At 41.3% G+C, this 15,776-nt stretch overlaps 1 protein-coding gene across 3 annotated transcripts in view; it reads left to right on the forward strand.

The window, feature by feature from the left end:
- The window catches only part of LOC112816678 (uncharacterized), a 35,132-nt gene extending 20,991 nt beyond the window's left edge, over window positions 1–14,141 (forward strand). For 2 of the 3 annotated variants that reach the window (XM_073887642.1, XM_025863323.2), the window contains 3 exons: window positions 10,885–11,011; window positions 11,194–11,254; window positions 11,647–14,141. In XM_073887642.1, the coding sequence (XP_073743743.1) occupies window positions 10,885–11,011; window positions 11,194–11,254; window positions 11,647–13,300 (1,842 nt within the window). In that variant the 3' untranslated portion in view covers window positions 13,301–14,141. Of the gene's footprint in view, window positions 1–10,830; window positions 11,012–11,193; window positions 11,255–11,646 lie in introns of all 3 variants that reach the window. The other variant, XM_073887643.1, reaches the window with a different exon arrangement.
- The last annotated feature ends 1,635 nt before the right edge of the window (window positions 14,142–15,776 follow it).

Here is a 15,776-nt window from a genome sequence, read left to right on the forward strand (position 1 = left end):
AACCGACTAAGACACCCAGGCACCCCACACCCATTTTCTTTAAATATCCCATACTGAACAGAGAAAGGCTGAACCCAGTGTGTCATAAATTTCTCCCTTTCCTCCCCTCTCATGCTCTCTGTCGCTATCTCTGTCTCACAAATAAATAAAATCTTTTAAAAAACCTTTAACAAATTTTCAAATTTTGTTTTTGGCACTTCCAAATTATACTAACAAAATGGGACCCCACCGACCTTACTGCACCACCCCCAGTTAAATTACTTAATCGGACCCAATGTAATTTTTTTTTAAAGATTTTATTTATTTATTTGAGAGAGAGAGAGAATGAGAGATAGAGAACATGAGAGGGAAGAGGGTCAGAGGGAGAAGCAGACTCCCTGCTGAGAAGGGAGTCCGATGTGGGACTCGATCCCGGGACTCCAGGATCATGACCTGAGCCGAAGGCAGTCCCTTAACCAACTGAGCCACCCAGGCGCCCCCGGACCCAATGTAATTTAAACATTTGAAGGAATCAAAACCATTGATTGAAAACCCCCTTTTTAATGAAGAAGTGGTTATTCCCTCTGGTTCTCCTTTTAACAGCCATATTTGTCCTATTCTTTAAATCTGGAAGAATGAGTGACACCTCAGTGGATTCCTGCAACCTTGAGGCTGTGGCTGCACCACATAAATCCCTATTCTCAGCCCCCACCATTATGGAAATTCCTGACTCCATCCATTCAGCAACAGATAAATATCCTGCCGTCACAGATTTGACCAAGTCGGTTTTGTTCAGTGCCTGTTTCAGCAGCCTGTCAGGTTCAGTTGGCCTTTACCTCTCAGGTGATATGATCCACCTTTACCTGGTTCCCTGCAGGGGGTCTCCACACCACAGCCAGTGCACACAGCCTCTGCAGGTGGGGTCTGAACTGCATCCACCGTGCTCCAGCAGCACAGGTGTGACATCACACTAATGACATCCTCCACTGAGGATATTTGGGACATAAAAATTATGATAAAAGGAGCTCATAAAGGAGTGCCTAGGTGGCTCAGTTGGTTGGTCTCCAGGTCCTGGAATCAAGCCCTGCGTCAGGCTCCCAGCTCAAAGGGGAGCCTGCTTCTCCCTCTCCCCCTGCTCATGCTCTCTCTGTCCCTCCCTCTCTCTCAAATGAATAAATAAAAATTAAAAAAAAAACTTATATAAAGGGGATAGGCCATTGCCATATATAAGCCAGCCCCTGGCGCCTTGTTTAAATTCTTAAAAATTGAGGCACCTGGGTGGCTCTGTTGGTTAAGTGTCTGACTTCGGCTCAGGTCATGATCTCGGGGTCCTGGGACCGAGCTCTGCATCAGGTTCCCTGCTCAGCGGGAAGTCTGCTTGTCCTTCTCCCTCTGCCTTTGCCCCTCCCCCTGCTTGTGCACGCTCACTCTCTCTCTCTCTCTCTCTCTCTCTCTCTCAAAGAAAATCTTTAAAAAAAAAATTCTGGGGTGCCTGGGTGGTTCAGTCATTAAGCTTCTGCCTTTGGCTCAGATCATGATCTCAGGGTCCTGGGATAAATAAAAATAAATAAGTAAAAATAAAAAAAATCTTTAAAAAATAAATTTAAAAATTAAAAAAAATTTTTAAGATTTTATTTATTTATTCGACAGAGAGAGATACAGCGAGAGAGGGAACACAAGCAGGGGGAGTGGGAGAGGGAGAAGCAGGCTTCCCGCCGAGCAGGGAGCCCGATGTGGGGCTCGATCCCAGGACACTGGGATCATGACCTGAGCCGAAGGCAGACACTAAATGACTGAGCCACCCAGGCGCCCCTAAAAAAAAAAATTCTTAAAAATTATTTGGTAATCTGGAGCCTGTTTCCTTCTTGACAAGGTGAAGAGGTAACTATTGTCCCTCTCAGCAGCCACAACACTGTCTAGATTGTTTTGGTGTTGTGGAGGCAACATACTCCTTTCTTAAAGTTTTACTTGAGCCCATTGATGCTGTTACTTGTAAAATGACCCACTCTGAATAGGAACCCTATTCAACAACAAAACAGGAAGGCTCTGGACTCTGGTCAAATTGCCACACAGCAGGCACAGCTGTGAGTGCCCTCCAACACTGTTTCACAATAGAGGCTTCAGTGATCTCCTCTCATGCCTCCTGGGGTTGCCCGTGATGGCCTTAGGTTGTCCTTAGGCGTCTGATGCAAGAAATAGCCCTAGACCCCAAACTGTATGCCATTAGTCAGTCATCTTAGCACTGACCAGCAACGGCCTCAGCTATGTTTATAGACTCTTGGGCGATTGTCTTTGAGATGCTCCTTCACAGTAAAAGAAATCTGGGACTCTCTGGCCTCACAGATATCTCCAGCATATAAATCAAGGTAACATTTGTCTCCACATGTACTAAGGTCTCAGTGTAAGTCCTTGCCTGGACACTCCGTATCCACTTCAGAGTCCCAGACACTACTGAGAGTGATGAAGGCACTCATTATACAGTGGTGGACTCTCAAGAGACATTCAGTGGAAATTTCTGCTCTCCCGCATCTCAGGGTTTAGACCTCATAGGGTGCCCATAATAGGTTATTGAATAAATTCAAATCAATTGAATGAACAATGGCCTTTTTCAGTTGTCATCAGGGATGAATATTAATGCATCTGTCTTCATTTTTTTTTCTGATGAACTTTTTTTTTAAGATTTTATTTATTTATTTGAGAGAGAGAGAGAGAGAGAGAATGAGAGATAGCACGAGAGGGAAGAGGGTCAGAGGGAGAAGCAGACTCCCTGCCGAGCAGGGAGCCCGATGTGGGACTCGATCCCGGGACTCCAGGATCATGACCTGAGCTGAAGGCAGTCGCTTAACCAACTGAGCCACCCAGGCGCCCAGACTTCTTTACAGCAGTTTTAGGTTTACAGAAAACTAAATCACAAAGTACAGAGAGGGGGTGCCTGGGTGGCTCAGTCAGTTCAGCATCTGCCTTCAGCTCAGGTCATGATCCCAGGGTCCTTGGATTGAGCCCCACATGGAACTCCCTGCTCAGCTGACCCTATTCTCCCTCTCCCTCTGCCCCTCCCCCCACTTGTGTGCACAGGTATGTGCACGTTCCCTCCCTCTCTCAAGTGAATAAATAAAATCTTTAAAAAAAAATACAGAGTTCCTGTATAACCCCCCCACCTTCATATAGTTTGCCCTATGTTTTATATTTTGCATCACTGTGGTACAGTTATATTCGATGAGCCAATATTGATGCAATAAAGTCCTTAGTTTACAATAGCCAGACTCTCTGTTATACAGTCTCTGAGCTTTGGCAACATAAAATGATGTGTGTCTGTCATTTCTGTATCATGTAGTATACTTTCACTTCCCTAAACATTCCCTGTTGTCCCATTTATTTTCATTCCTCCTTCCCACCCCCAAATCTCTGTCAACTGTAGCTCATTTACTCTCTCATAGTTTTGTGCTTTCCAGAACTATGCTTGGAATCATATAGTGTGTAGCTTTGTGATAGTCTCTGCTTTCACTTAACAATATGATTTTGAGGTTATTCCGTGTCTTTTTGGCTTGATACCTCATTTCCTGTTATCACTGAATAATATTTCATTGTATGGAGGTTCCAGTGATTATTTTTCCATTCACCTGTTGGAGGATATCTTGGTTACCTGTAAATCTTGGCAATCATGAATAAAGCTCTTATAAACATTCGTGTGCGGGTTTCTTTACGAAGATTCTTTATGAGTTTACAAGTCATTTGGGGTAATAGGAAGGATGGTGATTGTTGGATAGTATGGTTAAAAAATAGGTTTAGTTTAAGAAACTGCCTATCTTGACCAAGGTCGGCATAAATTTTCCATTCCCATCAGCAATGAATGAGGGCTCCTGTTGCCCCACATCTTCACTATTATGTTATTTTTTTCTCAATGTCTTGTATTTTAGCCATTGTAATAAATGTCTGCCTATATCTCATTCTATTATTTGCAATCCCTACTATCTCTTCCACTGGACTGTTCCTAAGTTGTATCTCTTGTCATAAGCCAGTAATTGTTAAGTCAGGTGCTTTCTTGAGTTCTCAGAGTTGTTTTAACAAATTATCAAACCTCAGGGGGTTTCAAAGGCACCTGTGGATTTGTAGGCAGCTGGGTGGAAATGTCAGTAGACAAGGCACCCCCTTTATGGCTGGCATCTGAAGTGGGGTGGTTTTGTTGTAGTGAATGCTTGATCTGTGAATGATGCTGACTCTGGATAGTTGTTAGTACTGAGCTGAACTACCAGACACACAACGGATGAGTCAGAGTCGGAGCAGGTGGCGTTAGAGGAACCGCCACGTGCTGTATGTCAGGAAGGGAAAATCCTGTCACTGTCCCAAGTATTTCTCTGTCCACCTCCTCGGGTCAGTCAGACTCTAAGAAAATCCCAGTCAGTCATGCTCTCGTAAAACAGATTTTGAAAGGACAGGCCTTGTTAAGAACAGAATATTCTGGACATATTTCTAAATGGCTACTTTTTTGGGGCGCCTGGGTGGCTCAGTCATTAAGCGTCTGCCTTCGGCTCAGGCCATGATCCCAGGGCCCTGGGATCGAGCCCCACATCGGGCTCCCTGATCAGCTGGAAGCCTGCTTCTCCCTCTCCCCCTCCCCCTGCTTGTGTTCCCTCTCTCGCTGTGTCTCTCTCTGTCAAATAAATAAAATCTTAAAATAAATAAATAAATAAATGGCTACTTTTTTGTCTCTCTGACTTTGGAGATAGTAGTTTCCCTGTGACCTCCGTTCTCTCATGGATCTAAGAAGAGTTGTTGATTTTAGTGTGTTGGTTATTTTCTTTCTTATGAGGACAGGAATACCAGCATCTAAATTCCTTACATGTCTGACCAGAAACCAGGAGTCTCTGACGTTTTGAGGTTTGTCTGCTGACAGCTTTCAACCTTCAGCCCTCCTTTCCTCCCCTTGCGCTCCACCTCTGTACAAGACAGCCTGGCTCATCACTGCTTTGGCGCTGGCAAGATATTCAGTTCACTGAAGGCCCTGCCCCTGTACGCGAAGTCTCACCCTAGCCCACCCCCAAGTCCCAATAAAAACCCAACCAAGCTCCTTTCCTTGCTCTCTCAGGGCATTTCTCACCTGCTTGAGAGGACTGCCCTGCCCTGCCCTCTTGCATTATGGAAGAAACCTTTTCATGCCCTGTTGGCATGTGTGTGTTGTCAGTCTGGACATCTGAATCAAATCTTAGGTGGGAGTCCACCTTCCTCTGCAGGTGACTGTTAGAGTTACAGAAAAGGTAACCTGGTGTATATATTTTAATGCATTTTACTTAATTATTCTATTGATAAACCCTTCACATCTTCCCATACCAGTACGTGTCACCCTTTATTTATAAGAGGTCTGTAACCAATTCTTTCAAAATAAACACTTGTTACCAGTTTTTGCTGCCAAAATCTGTGAACTAGAATTCAGATTTCTACATTACAGGGCAAAAAATAAAAAATAAAAATTGCATACTTCTTCAAACTTGATTCTTATATTTTTATCATCAAGTATATTCAGAAAATGATATGCATAATGCTTTTTGAGAAGACTTTGTAGTAATAACAACATAAACATCTTTGTAATCATCAAGATTTATAAGTGGGCAGTGGGCAGTTGTTTGTCTCCTGAGGTTCCTGACCTGACTTCTCTCCATCCTGCTCCATATTATATGACCTCTGTCTTAATTCTTTATTCTTCATAACCTTTACTTTTTTTTCCCACTAAATGGTATTCTTTTAGTTTTATCTTTAAATAAATGAGTATAGGGGCGCCTGGGTGGCTCAGGTGGTTGGGCATCTGCCTTCGCCTCGGGTCATGGTCCCAGGGTCCTGGGATCAAGACCAACATTGGGCTCCCTGCTTGGCAGGGAGCCTGCTTCTTCTTCTCCCTCTACTGTTCCCCCTGCTTGTGCTCTCTCGCTCTGTCTAAATAAATACATATTAATGAAATTACATTCAAAATGTGTTTTGGTTTGTTCTTTGCAATAGTATGTTTCATAAATGTTTGTATCTTGAGGCTGTAGGCCATCCAAGTTACTTATCCATTGCTATGGTTATAGTATTTGGGCTTTTTCAAATTTAATTTTTACTCTCATTAAAAATACAGCTCCTGGGCGCCTGGGTGGCTCAGTCAGTTGGACGTCTGCCTTCGGCTCAGGTCATGATCCTGGGGTCCTGGGATCGAGCCCCGCATCAGGCTCCTTGCTCTGCAGGGAGCCTGCTTCTCCCTCTCCTCACCACTTGTGCTCTCTCTCACTATCTCTGTCTCTCTCTCTCTCAAATAAATAAATAAAATCTTAAAAAAAAATACAGCTCCTTTCATTCTTGTATCAGACTCCAAGTGCAAAAACACAATAAATTCTCTGGACATTGGAGAAAAATTGTAGATCGTGATCAAGTTCAAATTGACAAGAAATGGCAGTGGAGTATACCAGTTAACCTTTCCTCTATTCGTGCATGATTTATGTATTTGTTGACTGGTCATCAGCAAACGGCATTATTAAATTGACTAATTTTTGTCCTAATCAGTATGAATTGTAATGTGCTTGGTCTTTTTTTTTTTTCTTATTACTTAGCAGATGGACTTTTTTTTTTAAGATTTATTTATTTTAGAGAGAGAGAGATGGCACAAGCTGGAGGGGCAGAGGGAGAGGGAGAGAGAATACCAACCAGACTCTGCACTGAGCGTGGAGCCCTCAGATGGACATTTTTTCATATGTGGTCTTCCATCTTCTGTTAAATATGTTTTGATTAGGGGCACCTGGGTGCCTAGCAGTCGTTAAGCGTCTGCCTTCGGTTCAGGTTATGATCCCAGGGTCCTGGGATCCAGCCCTGCATCGGGCTCCCTGCTCCACAGGAAGCCCGCTTCTCCCTCTCCCACTCCCCCAGCTTGTGCTCCCTCTCTCTGTCAAATAAATAAGTAAAACTTTGGGGCACCTGGGTGGCTCAGTCGTTAAGCATCTGCCTTCGGCTCAGGTCATGATCCCAGGGTCCTGGGATTGAGCTCCGCGTCGGGCTCCCTGCTCCGCAGGAAGCCTGCTTCTCCCTCTCTGTCTGCTTGCTGCTCTACCTATCTGTGCTCTCTCTCTCTCTACATCTCGTCAAATAAATAAAATCTTAAAAAAAAAACAAGTAAAATTTTTAAAAAAATGTTTTGATTATTTTCTAATTTTTAAACTATGTTCATCTTACTCTGCACACTTTTTTTAAAGTTTTTTTTTTTAAGATTTTATTTATCCATCTGACAGAGAGAGAGAGAGCATGGCGGGGGAGTGGCAGGCAGAGGGAGGAGCATACTCCCTGCTGAGCAAGGAGCCTGACTCAGGGCTCTATCCCAGGACCCTGGGATCATGACCTGAGCCAAAGGCAGACGCCCAACCAACTGAGCCACTCAGGCACTCCCTAATTCTTTAATATTGCATGTTAATACAGATATTTTCTTCTACCTTGTTTTTTAATTTCCTTAGTTTGATTATGAATTGTTCAGTCTCTTGTTTCAGGTCTTACTTTTTCCCTTATCTGAGAAAATTCTCCCCATTTTTGGATCAATGAAGCATTTATCTATGACTTCTACATGTGTCCTAGTTTTATCTTTCACATTTAAATCTACAATGAATTGGCTATATTCCATGGAATAGAAGTGAATACGGTGCATTTTTCCAGTTAGATAACAGTTTGTTTTTGCCCCACGTATTAAAAGGGTTTCTGATGTCTGCCACTGCTCTACAATGCCTGATCTGTCCTTGACCAGCTTTCAGTATTTAATGCTGGCCCAGGGAAGATACTTTTCCTTTCTCTTGGTCTGTTTTTCTCTGTGCTAATAGTATGCTGTCTGGAATGCTATAGTTTGAAAATCTTTGATGTATATTAGGCAAGCCACCCGTTTGTCCTTTAGAAGACCTTGACCATTTTTTTTGACATTTGTTCCTCATATTAGGTTTGGAGGAATAGTTTTTGTTGAGCCCCAAAAACGTCTGTTTTGGGGATTGATGGGATTTTATAAAAATACATTTTGGGAGAGGAAACATCTTGGGAAATTGAGTTATTTCTAAGAACATGTACCATATTTTCACTTTTTTTCATTCTCTTTTTGATATGCAATAAAAATTTAAATCTTGGGACGCTTGGGTGGCTTAGTTGGTCCAGCAGCTGCCTTGGGCTCGGGTCCTGATCCCAGGGTCCTGGGATCGAGTCCCGCATAGGGCTCCTTGCTTGGCAGGGAGCCTGCTTCTCCCTCTGCCTGCCTCTTCCCCTCCTTGTGCTCTCTCTCTCTCTCTCTCTCTCTCTCTGTGACGAATAAATAAAATCTTTAAAAAAAAAATTTTTTTTTAATCTTTTTGGGTGCCTGGGTGGCTCAGTCAGTTAAGCGGCTGCCTTCGGCTCAGGTCATGACCCTGGGGTCCTGGGATCAAGACCCACACATCAGGCTTCCTGCTCAGCGGGCAGCCTGCTTTTCCCTTTCCCTTTGCCTCCTGATCCCTGTGCTTGTGCTCACTCTCTCTGTCAAATAAATGCATAAAATCTTTTAAAATTTTAAATCTTTTTCTATTAGAATAATTAAATATCATTCATTAGTCTTGCTTAGTATTTAATTAAATTTGTTGGGCGAGGGGGGGGCGCCTGGCTGGCTCAGTTGGAAGAGAATGTGCCTCTTGATCCCAGGTCGTGAGTTTGAGCCCCACATTGGGTATAGAGATTACTTAAAAATAAATAAACTTTAAAAATATATATAAGTAGGGGCACCTGGTGTCTCAGTCGTTAAGCTTCTGCCTTCGGCTCAGGTCATGATCCCGGGGTCCTGGGATCAAGCCCTACATCAGGCTCTCTGCTCTGCGGGAAGCCTGCTTCTCCCTCTCCCACTCCCCCTGCTTGTGTTCCCTCTCTCACTGTGTCTCTCTCTGTCAAATAAATAAATAAAATCTTTAAATATATGTAAATTTGTTCTGGAAGAAACCAGATGCAAGCTTCAAGGAGATGTTATCTCCTCTTGTAATCCATAGGATGGGTTCAATTCCCCAAGCAACAAGTTGTGACAACACATGTAAAATATTGTCTTCCCGGGAAGCTCATTAGAGACTCAGTGCCTCGGTCACATAGGCACCCTATGCTGTGTGTAATGAAAGTTCAGACTCTCAGAAGGAAACTAGAGTTTGGGATACATCATATTCTTTGCATAAACAGTTTAGGCACACTGAGTCACTCTCATCAGATTGGTGGGGCCCCTTCTACATCTTGGCTCCCAGATACCAGTGAAGGACAAATACTGTGAGTAGGCATTTGTAAGGATCAGCAGTCTCAAGCCTGCTAGTAATGTTCACTCTCTTATGCACACTAGGTAGTAGGACACAGTTATGAGCAAGTGCTGCAGGTCCACTATAGAAAGAGTCTTTAGAGCCAACCCAAGGAGCTCATTGGATCTCTGAGAAGTGTGGGTTTCCTATTCTGTTTTCTTAACCAAATGGGCAAATTCTGCCATCCAAATTACTGTGTAGGAGCCTTTTCTCTATCACCTGCATGTAGACATCAGTGGGTTAATGATCTTTTCAGAGACCAGCATTTGGGAGAATGAATTAGCTGAGGAGTATCTGTGCCCAGAGGTTAGGAAGTCATACTCCTGTGCCCCACATGAGGACACAGAAGTGAGAGAAATGGAAGGGCAGCCTCTAGGGCAGCTGGTGGAAAATCACTGCCTCCCGAAATTGGAGAAGGGAAGTTTTTATGTTCTTTTAGAGGAAAACACTGCTGAACCCTTTGTTTTATAACAATGGGTGCATTCACCATCAAACCATTGTGGCTTTCAAATGAACCTCTTTGCAAATTGCAACTTCTTTCCAGTTCCTCAAGCTCAGCAAGGCCTGAGGTACACTGTTAATGGTTCTGCCAGGAAAAGCTCTTCTAGCATCTTATTCCAGTAGATGTGCATATATATGCTAAAAACTGGTGAGAAGCAGCTCTGAGGCCCATGAGTATAGGGATTTTGTGGAGTTCTAAGTTCATTTTCAAACAATTCAGACAGGACAGAAAAACCTACCCTTTCCCTATTTGTAAATGGTAACAATGTAATTCTAGTATTTACTGATAGATAGGAAATTACAAATCAGTAATACCCTTCTGGGTTTTTTTGCAGAAGTCATATGGTAGAGAGGCTCTGTCAAAGTAAAGAAGGTAGTCAATGTGGAGGAAACTTCAGCCCTATTCCAAATCTTTTTTATACCTGAGGTGTAACTTCTGAGTAACTTTGGAAATGGGACAAATAGAAAGGAGTAACTGAATCTCTGAAATATCTTTATAGACAAGTTAAAATTGATGCTCTCTACCAGATATTTTCATTCAGCCAGACGTATCTGACTACTACTAATGGCCTGGAATACTTCAGGACAATAGGACTAGCTGGTCCTAGTTATGAATTGGATTCCCACGGGCCCTCTGGCCTTACATGTTTGGCAGTGGAAATAGAAGGAAAAGCTCCCAATGTTTCGCTATGTTTTTATTCACTAAAACTTCATAAAGATGTGACCCTGTGCTTCATGTACTGTGTGATAATGGTGTGTAATAAGGAAGGAGCTGAGTTTTTTTTCTCACAAGGAATTGATGGTCTTAAAATGGAAATGTTTCTTTCCTTTGTATATCATTTATTTCATTCTCTTAATGTGCTTGGGACTCTACCGTTAGAGAGCAATGAGACTTGAAGTGAAACTAGTAAAAAAGTAGAAATAATTTATGTGTGTTCATGATGCTCCTAAATTTATGAGGAAATGATTACATATCCAGAGTGAGAATTCTGATGACCAAGTCATGGAATATTTTGAGATTACAGAATCATGTGAACTTCTTATGAATTGACTATAGATTTCTAGTGCTGTCTCATTCATCCTCCTCTACACATAATGTGGGACGTTTTAGGACCCAGTGGCCTTTGAGGATGTGGCTGTAAACTTTACCCTGGAGGAATGGGCTCTGCTGGATCCTTCACAGAAGAAACTCTACAGAGATGTGATGCGGGAAACCTTGAGAAACCTGGCCTCAATAGGTAAGGATGACACCCTACTTTCACCTTGTCAATCAGAGGACGAGTGTTTCTTGCCCATCAGTGTTCGTTGATTTGGAATGGAGAAAAGGAATACTTTGGTAAATCAGGCATGGTCAGAACTCATCATGGACTTGTAATAATTCTTCTATAATTTATTGTTTTTTTCTGGGTTTTCATTGTAGGGAAAAAATGGAAAGACCATAACATTGAAGATCAGTACAAAAACCAGGGCAGAAAACTAAGGTGAGTTGCATTCATGATGGAAAGGAGTGTCCCGGGGAATTTTTTGTATGTTACAAAAATTTAAAAGCAAGCAGTCACGAGACAGCCCAGCTTCAAATGTATTTTTTCCTAGAAGGTTTTCACCAAAAGCATTTTCTTAAATGTGACAAATCTTCGGTATTTGCAAAATAGTTCATTTGGAAATATTATTGAGAAACTCCATATATAACTATCACTGTTTTCATATAATAGTTACAGTTGAGTCCTCTTACAGAATATTCATTTTCAAACAATTCAGACAGGACAGAAAAACCTACCCTTTCCCTATTTGTAAATGGTAACAATGTAATTCTAGTATTTACTGATAGATAGGAAATTACAAATCAGTAATACCCTTCTGGGTTTTTTTGCAGAAGTCATATGGTAGAGAGGCTCTGTCAAAGTAAAGAAGGTAGTCAATGTGGAGGAAACTTCAGCCCTATTCCAAATCTTAATCTGAACAAGAAAACTCCTATTGAAGTAAAACCATGGGAGTGCAGTGTTTGTGGAAAAGTCTTCATGCGCCATTCATCCCTTAATAGGCATAAGAGATCTCACACTTCACCTAAACCATACAAGTATCAGGAATACGGAAAAAAGCCTTATAAATGTAAAGAATGTGGAAAGGCTTTCAGCTATCTCCAACCTTTTCAAAAACATGAAAGAAATCACAGTGTAGAGAAATCTTACAAATGTAAGGAATGTGGGAAATCCTTTAGATATCGCCAATCTGTTCGAAAACATGAAAGGACTCACACTGGAGAGAAACCCTATCAATGTAAACAATGTGGAAAAGCCTTTAGATATCATCAAACCTTTCAGACACATGAAAGGACTCACACTGGAGAGAAGCCCTATCAATGTAAGCAGTGTGGTAAAGCCCTCAGTTGTCCCAGTTCCTTTCGAAGTCATGAAAGAACTCACACAGGGGAGAAACCCTATGAATGTAAAAAGTGTGGTAAAGCTTTCAGTTGTCCCAGTTCTCTTCGAAAACATGAAAGAACTCACACTGGAGAGAAACCCTATGACTGTAAGGAATGTGGGAAAGCCTTCATTTCTCTTGGAAGCTTTCAAAGACATATGATAACGCATACTGGAGTTGGACCTTATAAATGTAAGGAATGTGGGAAAGCATTCAGTTGTCCCAGTTCATATCGAATACATGAAAGATCTCACACTGGAGAAAAACCCTATGAATGTAAACAATGTGGTAGAGCCTTTAGTTGTTCTAGTTCCTTTCGAACACATGAAAGGACTCACACTGGAGAGAAACCTTATCAATGTAAAGAATGTGGAAAAGCCTTCCATTGGCTGACCACTTTCCAAGTGCATGTGAGAACTCACACTGGAGAAAAACCCTATATATGTAAGCAATGTGGTAAAGCCCTCAGTTGTCCCACTTCCTTTCGAAGACATGAAAGGACTCACACTGCAGAGAAACCCTATGAATGTAAACAATGTGGGAAAACCTTCAGTTCTCCTCTAGGTTTGCAAATACATGGAAGAACTCACACTGGAGAGAAACCCTATAAATGTGAGGAATGTGGGAAAGCATTTGTTTCTCTCACAAGTTTTCGAAGACACATGATGACACACACTGGAGATGGACCTTACAAATGTAAGGAATGTGGGAAAGCCTTCAATTGTCCCAGTTCATTTCGAATACATGAAAGGACTCACACAGGAGAGAAACCCTATGAATGTAAAATATGTGGTAAAGCCTTTAGTTGTTCAAGTTATGTTCAAGTACATGAAAGAACTCACACTGGAGAGAAGCCCTATGAATGTAAGGAATGTGGGAAAGCTTTTATTTATCGTACAACCTTTCGAGGACACATGAGAGTGCACACTGGAGAGAAACCCTATAAATGTAAAGAATGTGGGAAAGCCTTCAGTCGACCCAGTTCATTTAGAAGCCATGAAAGAATTCACACTGGAGAGAAACTCCTTGAATGTAAACATTGTGGGAAAGCCTTCAACTGGCCCACATCCTTACATAAACATGTGATGAGAATGCACAGTAGATAGGTAAATTATAACTGAAAAATACAGGAGCATTTTCAATCTTAACAAATACAAAGTCATGTAAAAACACCACTGGAGAGAAATGGTATAAATGTAAGTAATAGGGGAAAGTCTGATACAAATTAAATCAAGCATAATACTCCAGAGAATTCACTACATGAAAGAAATGCTTCAAAAGTTAAAAATAATGAATTTCATTCTGAAACTCAGTCTCTGGACTATGGCTTCCAGTTGTTGCTTTTCAGCTGAACATTGAGTTGAGACAATTCTGTAAGCACTGTTTAAGCAATAGTACATAAGCTTAGTAGATAGTGTTTTTCCTTGAATCAGCTTATAAAATGTTATCTTTCCATTTTGAAGTCTGTTGGATCTATGGGTGAGTTAAAGTGTATTTCTAATATATAAGGAGGGTTAATTTTTATATAATTTTTTAACTGTTCAGTAAGTGAAGGGGCCATGGAATAATGACATTTTGGTATTTGTTGGGATTTTCCTATTGATCTCATGTCACAGGTACTGGATATTCCTTAGCTGTTAAAAGTATTCCTCCTTTCATATGAGAAAAGATTTCTTTTTCTTTCATCAAAAGAGCCTTATTTTCCTGGCTAATAAATAGTTGGCATAAATTTGTAAGTATGCAGAGTTTATCATAGAGTATTATCTCATTAGAATTGCTATTTACATATTTTCCCTTTACTCTTTGTCATTTCTTCTGTGATTTGGATTATTACACTTTAAGAGACCTGTGATCAGACAAAAAAAATGTAGAATTGGAGATGGCTCTCCTGGAATGTGTTCAGTCAACATGGGTAATGTTTTGACCTAATTTTCTAGAATCTGTTTTCTTTATAGTTTCATATTAGAATTCACTAATAGCCTCACTTGCATGAGGTTTGAAAGGCAGAAGGGAAGAAGGCCTTCGTTTTTGGAGTCACAGTACAGGCAGTGATAAGACCAGAGGAGTTTTGCATACATCGTCCAGCCCATTTTGCTGATTCTTTGTCCTGCCAGTCAAGAGTATCTTCAATACCACCACCAACTACTTGACTTCCATTTTCTCAGAGCTGTAGGTTTCCACAGATGCCTCCACAAGTTCCACAGCAGAGTTTGATGCCATTTGGATTTTCCTGCAAGCCATCATGTGTCCACCAGGCAACACATTTAGACTATCATTGTTGAGAATGTTCTTTAAAGTGCTGAATTCCCTCTTCTCTGGATTGTATTTGTATAAGGTCTCATACATGTAGTAAGGATCTTGTTCTCCTAAACTCCTAATGACTGTGGGTTCCCCATTCCACCAACACGGCTACAGTGATGCAGTCAAAAGGAACCATGTGGTAGTTTGTTTCTCTACTGCATTGTACAGTGACTTCTGTGACCCAGTCCTTTCTTGTGAGAATAAGCACCTTTCACTTACAGGCAGATTGTGGGTGTTTCTAACTACTCACAACTGAACCTAACTCTTCAGTACATTTTCAGTTATGTTTGTATGTGATTTACAATTTTTTTTTTTTATCAGACCAGTGTTTCTGTACATGTTCCTTCAAGGTGTCTTATTAACTTGTATAGTAACAAATATTTTCTCCATTTCCTGATAGGATATATTAAAACATGCCACTGCAATTGTGGGTTTTCAAGTCAACTTGTAATTTTGTCATTATTATACATTCTGAGTCTATATCATCATGTGCATACAAGTTATTTTTTCAATTTTTTTTATTCTGTAGTTAATTTTTGTAATTAAATGTCTCATCATTCTTAATTCCAAAAACTTACATCATGGTTTTGTCAGTGCCTTCTTTCCAAAGACTACCAGAATGACATCTGTAGTCAAAAAGAGAGAGGTGGAATGCATTGTAGTAATTAAAGATGACCACAAACCATAAATAACAATGGATATCGGGCACCTGGCTGGCTCAGTTGTTGGATCATGTGATTCTTGATCTCGGGGTTGTGAGCTTAAGCCCCACATTGGGTGTAGAGATTACTTTTTTAAAAAGATTTATTTTATTTTAGAGAGAGAGCACATGTATGAGTGGGGAGAGGGACAGAGGGAGAGACTCTTCAAGCAGACTCCCAGCTGAACGTGGAGCCAGACCCGGGTTTCAAACCCATGACCCATAAGATCATGACCTGAGCCAAAACCAAGTCGGATGCTTAACCGAGTCACCCAGGTGCCCCCAAAATAAAAATTTTTTAAGAAATGGATTGTATCAGTGTGAATTTGCTCAAATGGTCTAGGATTTGCACTTGTGAGACTCCTACAGAAATTAATACATTTAAAAGCAGACATGTAAAAATTTTAAAAAAAAAGAGCATGTATACAAGGGAATTGGGGGGGAAAGCACACCCACAGACCAAGGGGAGACCCAAGCCCAGAAAAGGCCCAAGAATGTCTTAAGTCTTCATGCTAGGCTGGTAGTGGAAGTCTTCATGTGCATGGAGCCATTCTGCAAGGAGTTCAAATGCCCAAGTTTCA

This window comes from Callorhinus ursinus, unplaced genomic scaffold (assembly GCF_003265705.2).
Source record: "Callorhinus ursinus isolate GAN/ISIS: 27379988/994484 unplaced genomic scaffold, GSC_fseal_2.0 scaffold82, whole genome shotgun sequence".
NCBI lineage: Eukaryota > Metazoa > Chordata > Mammalia > Carnivora > Otariidae > Callorhinus > Callorhinus ursinus.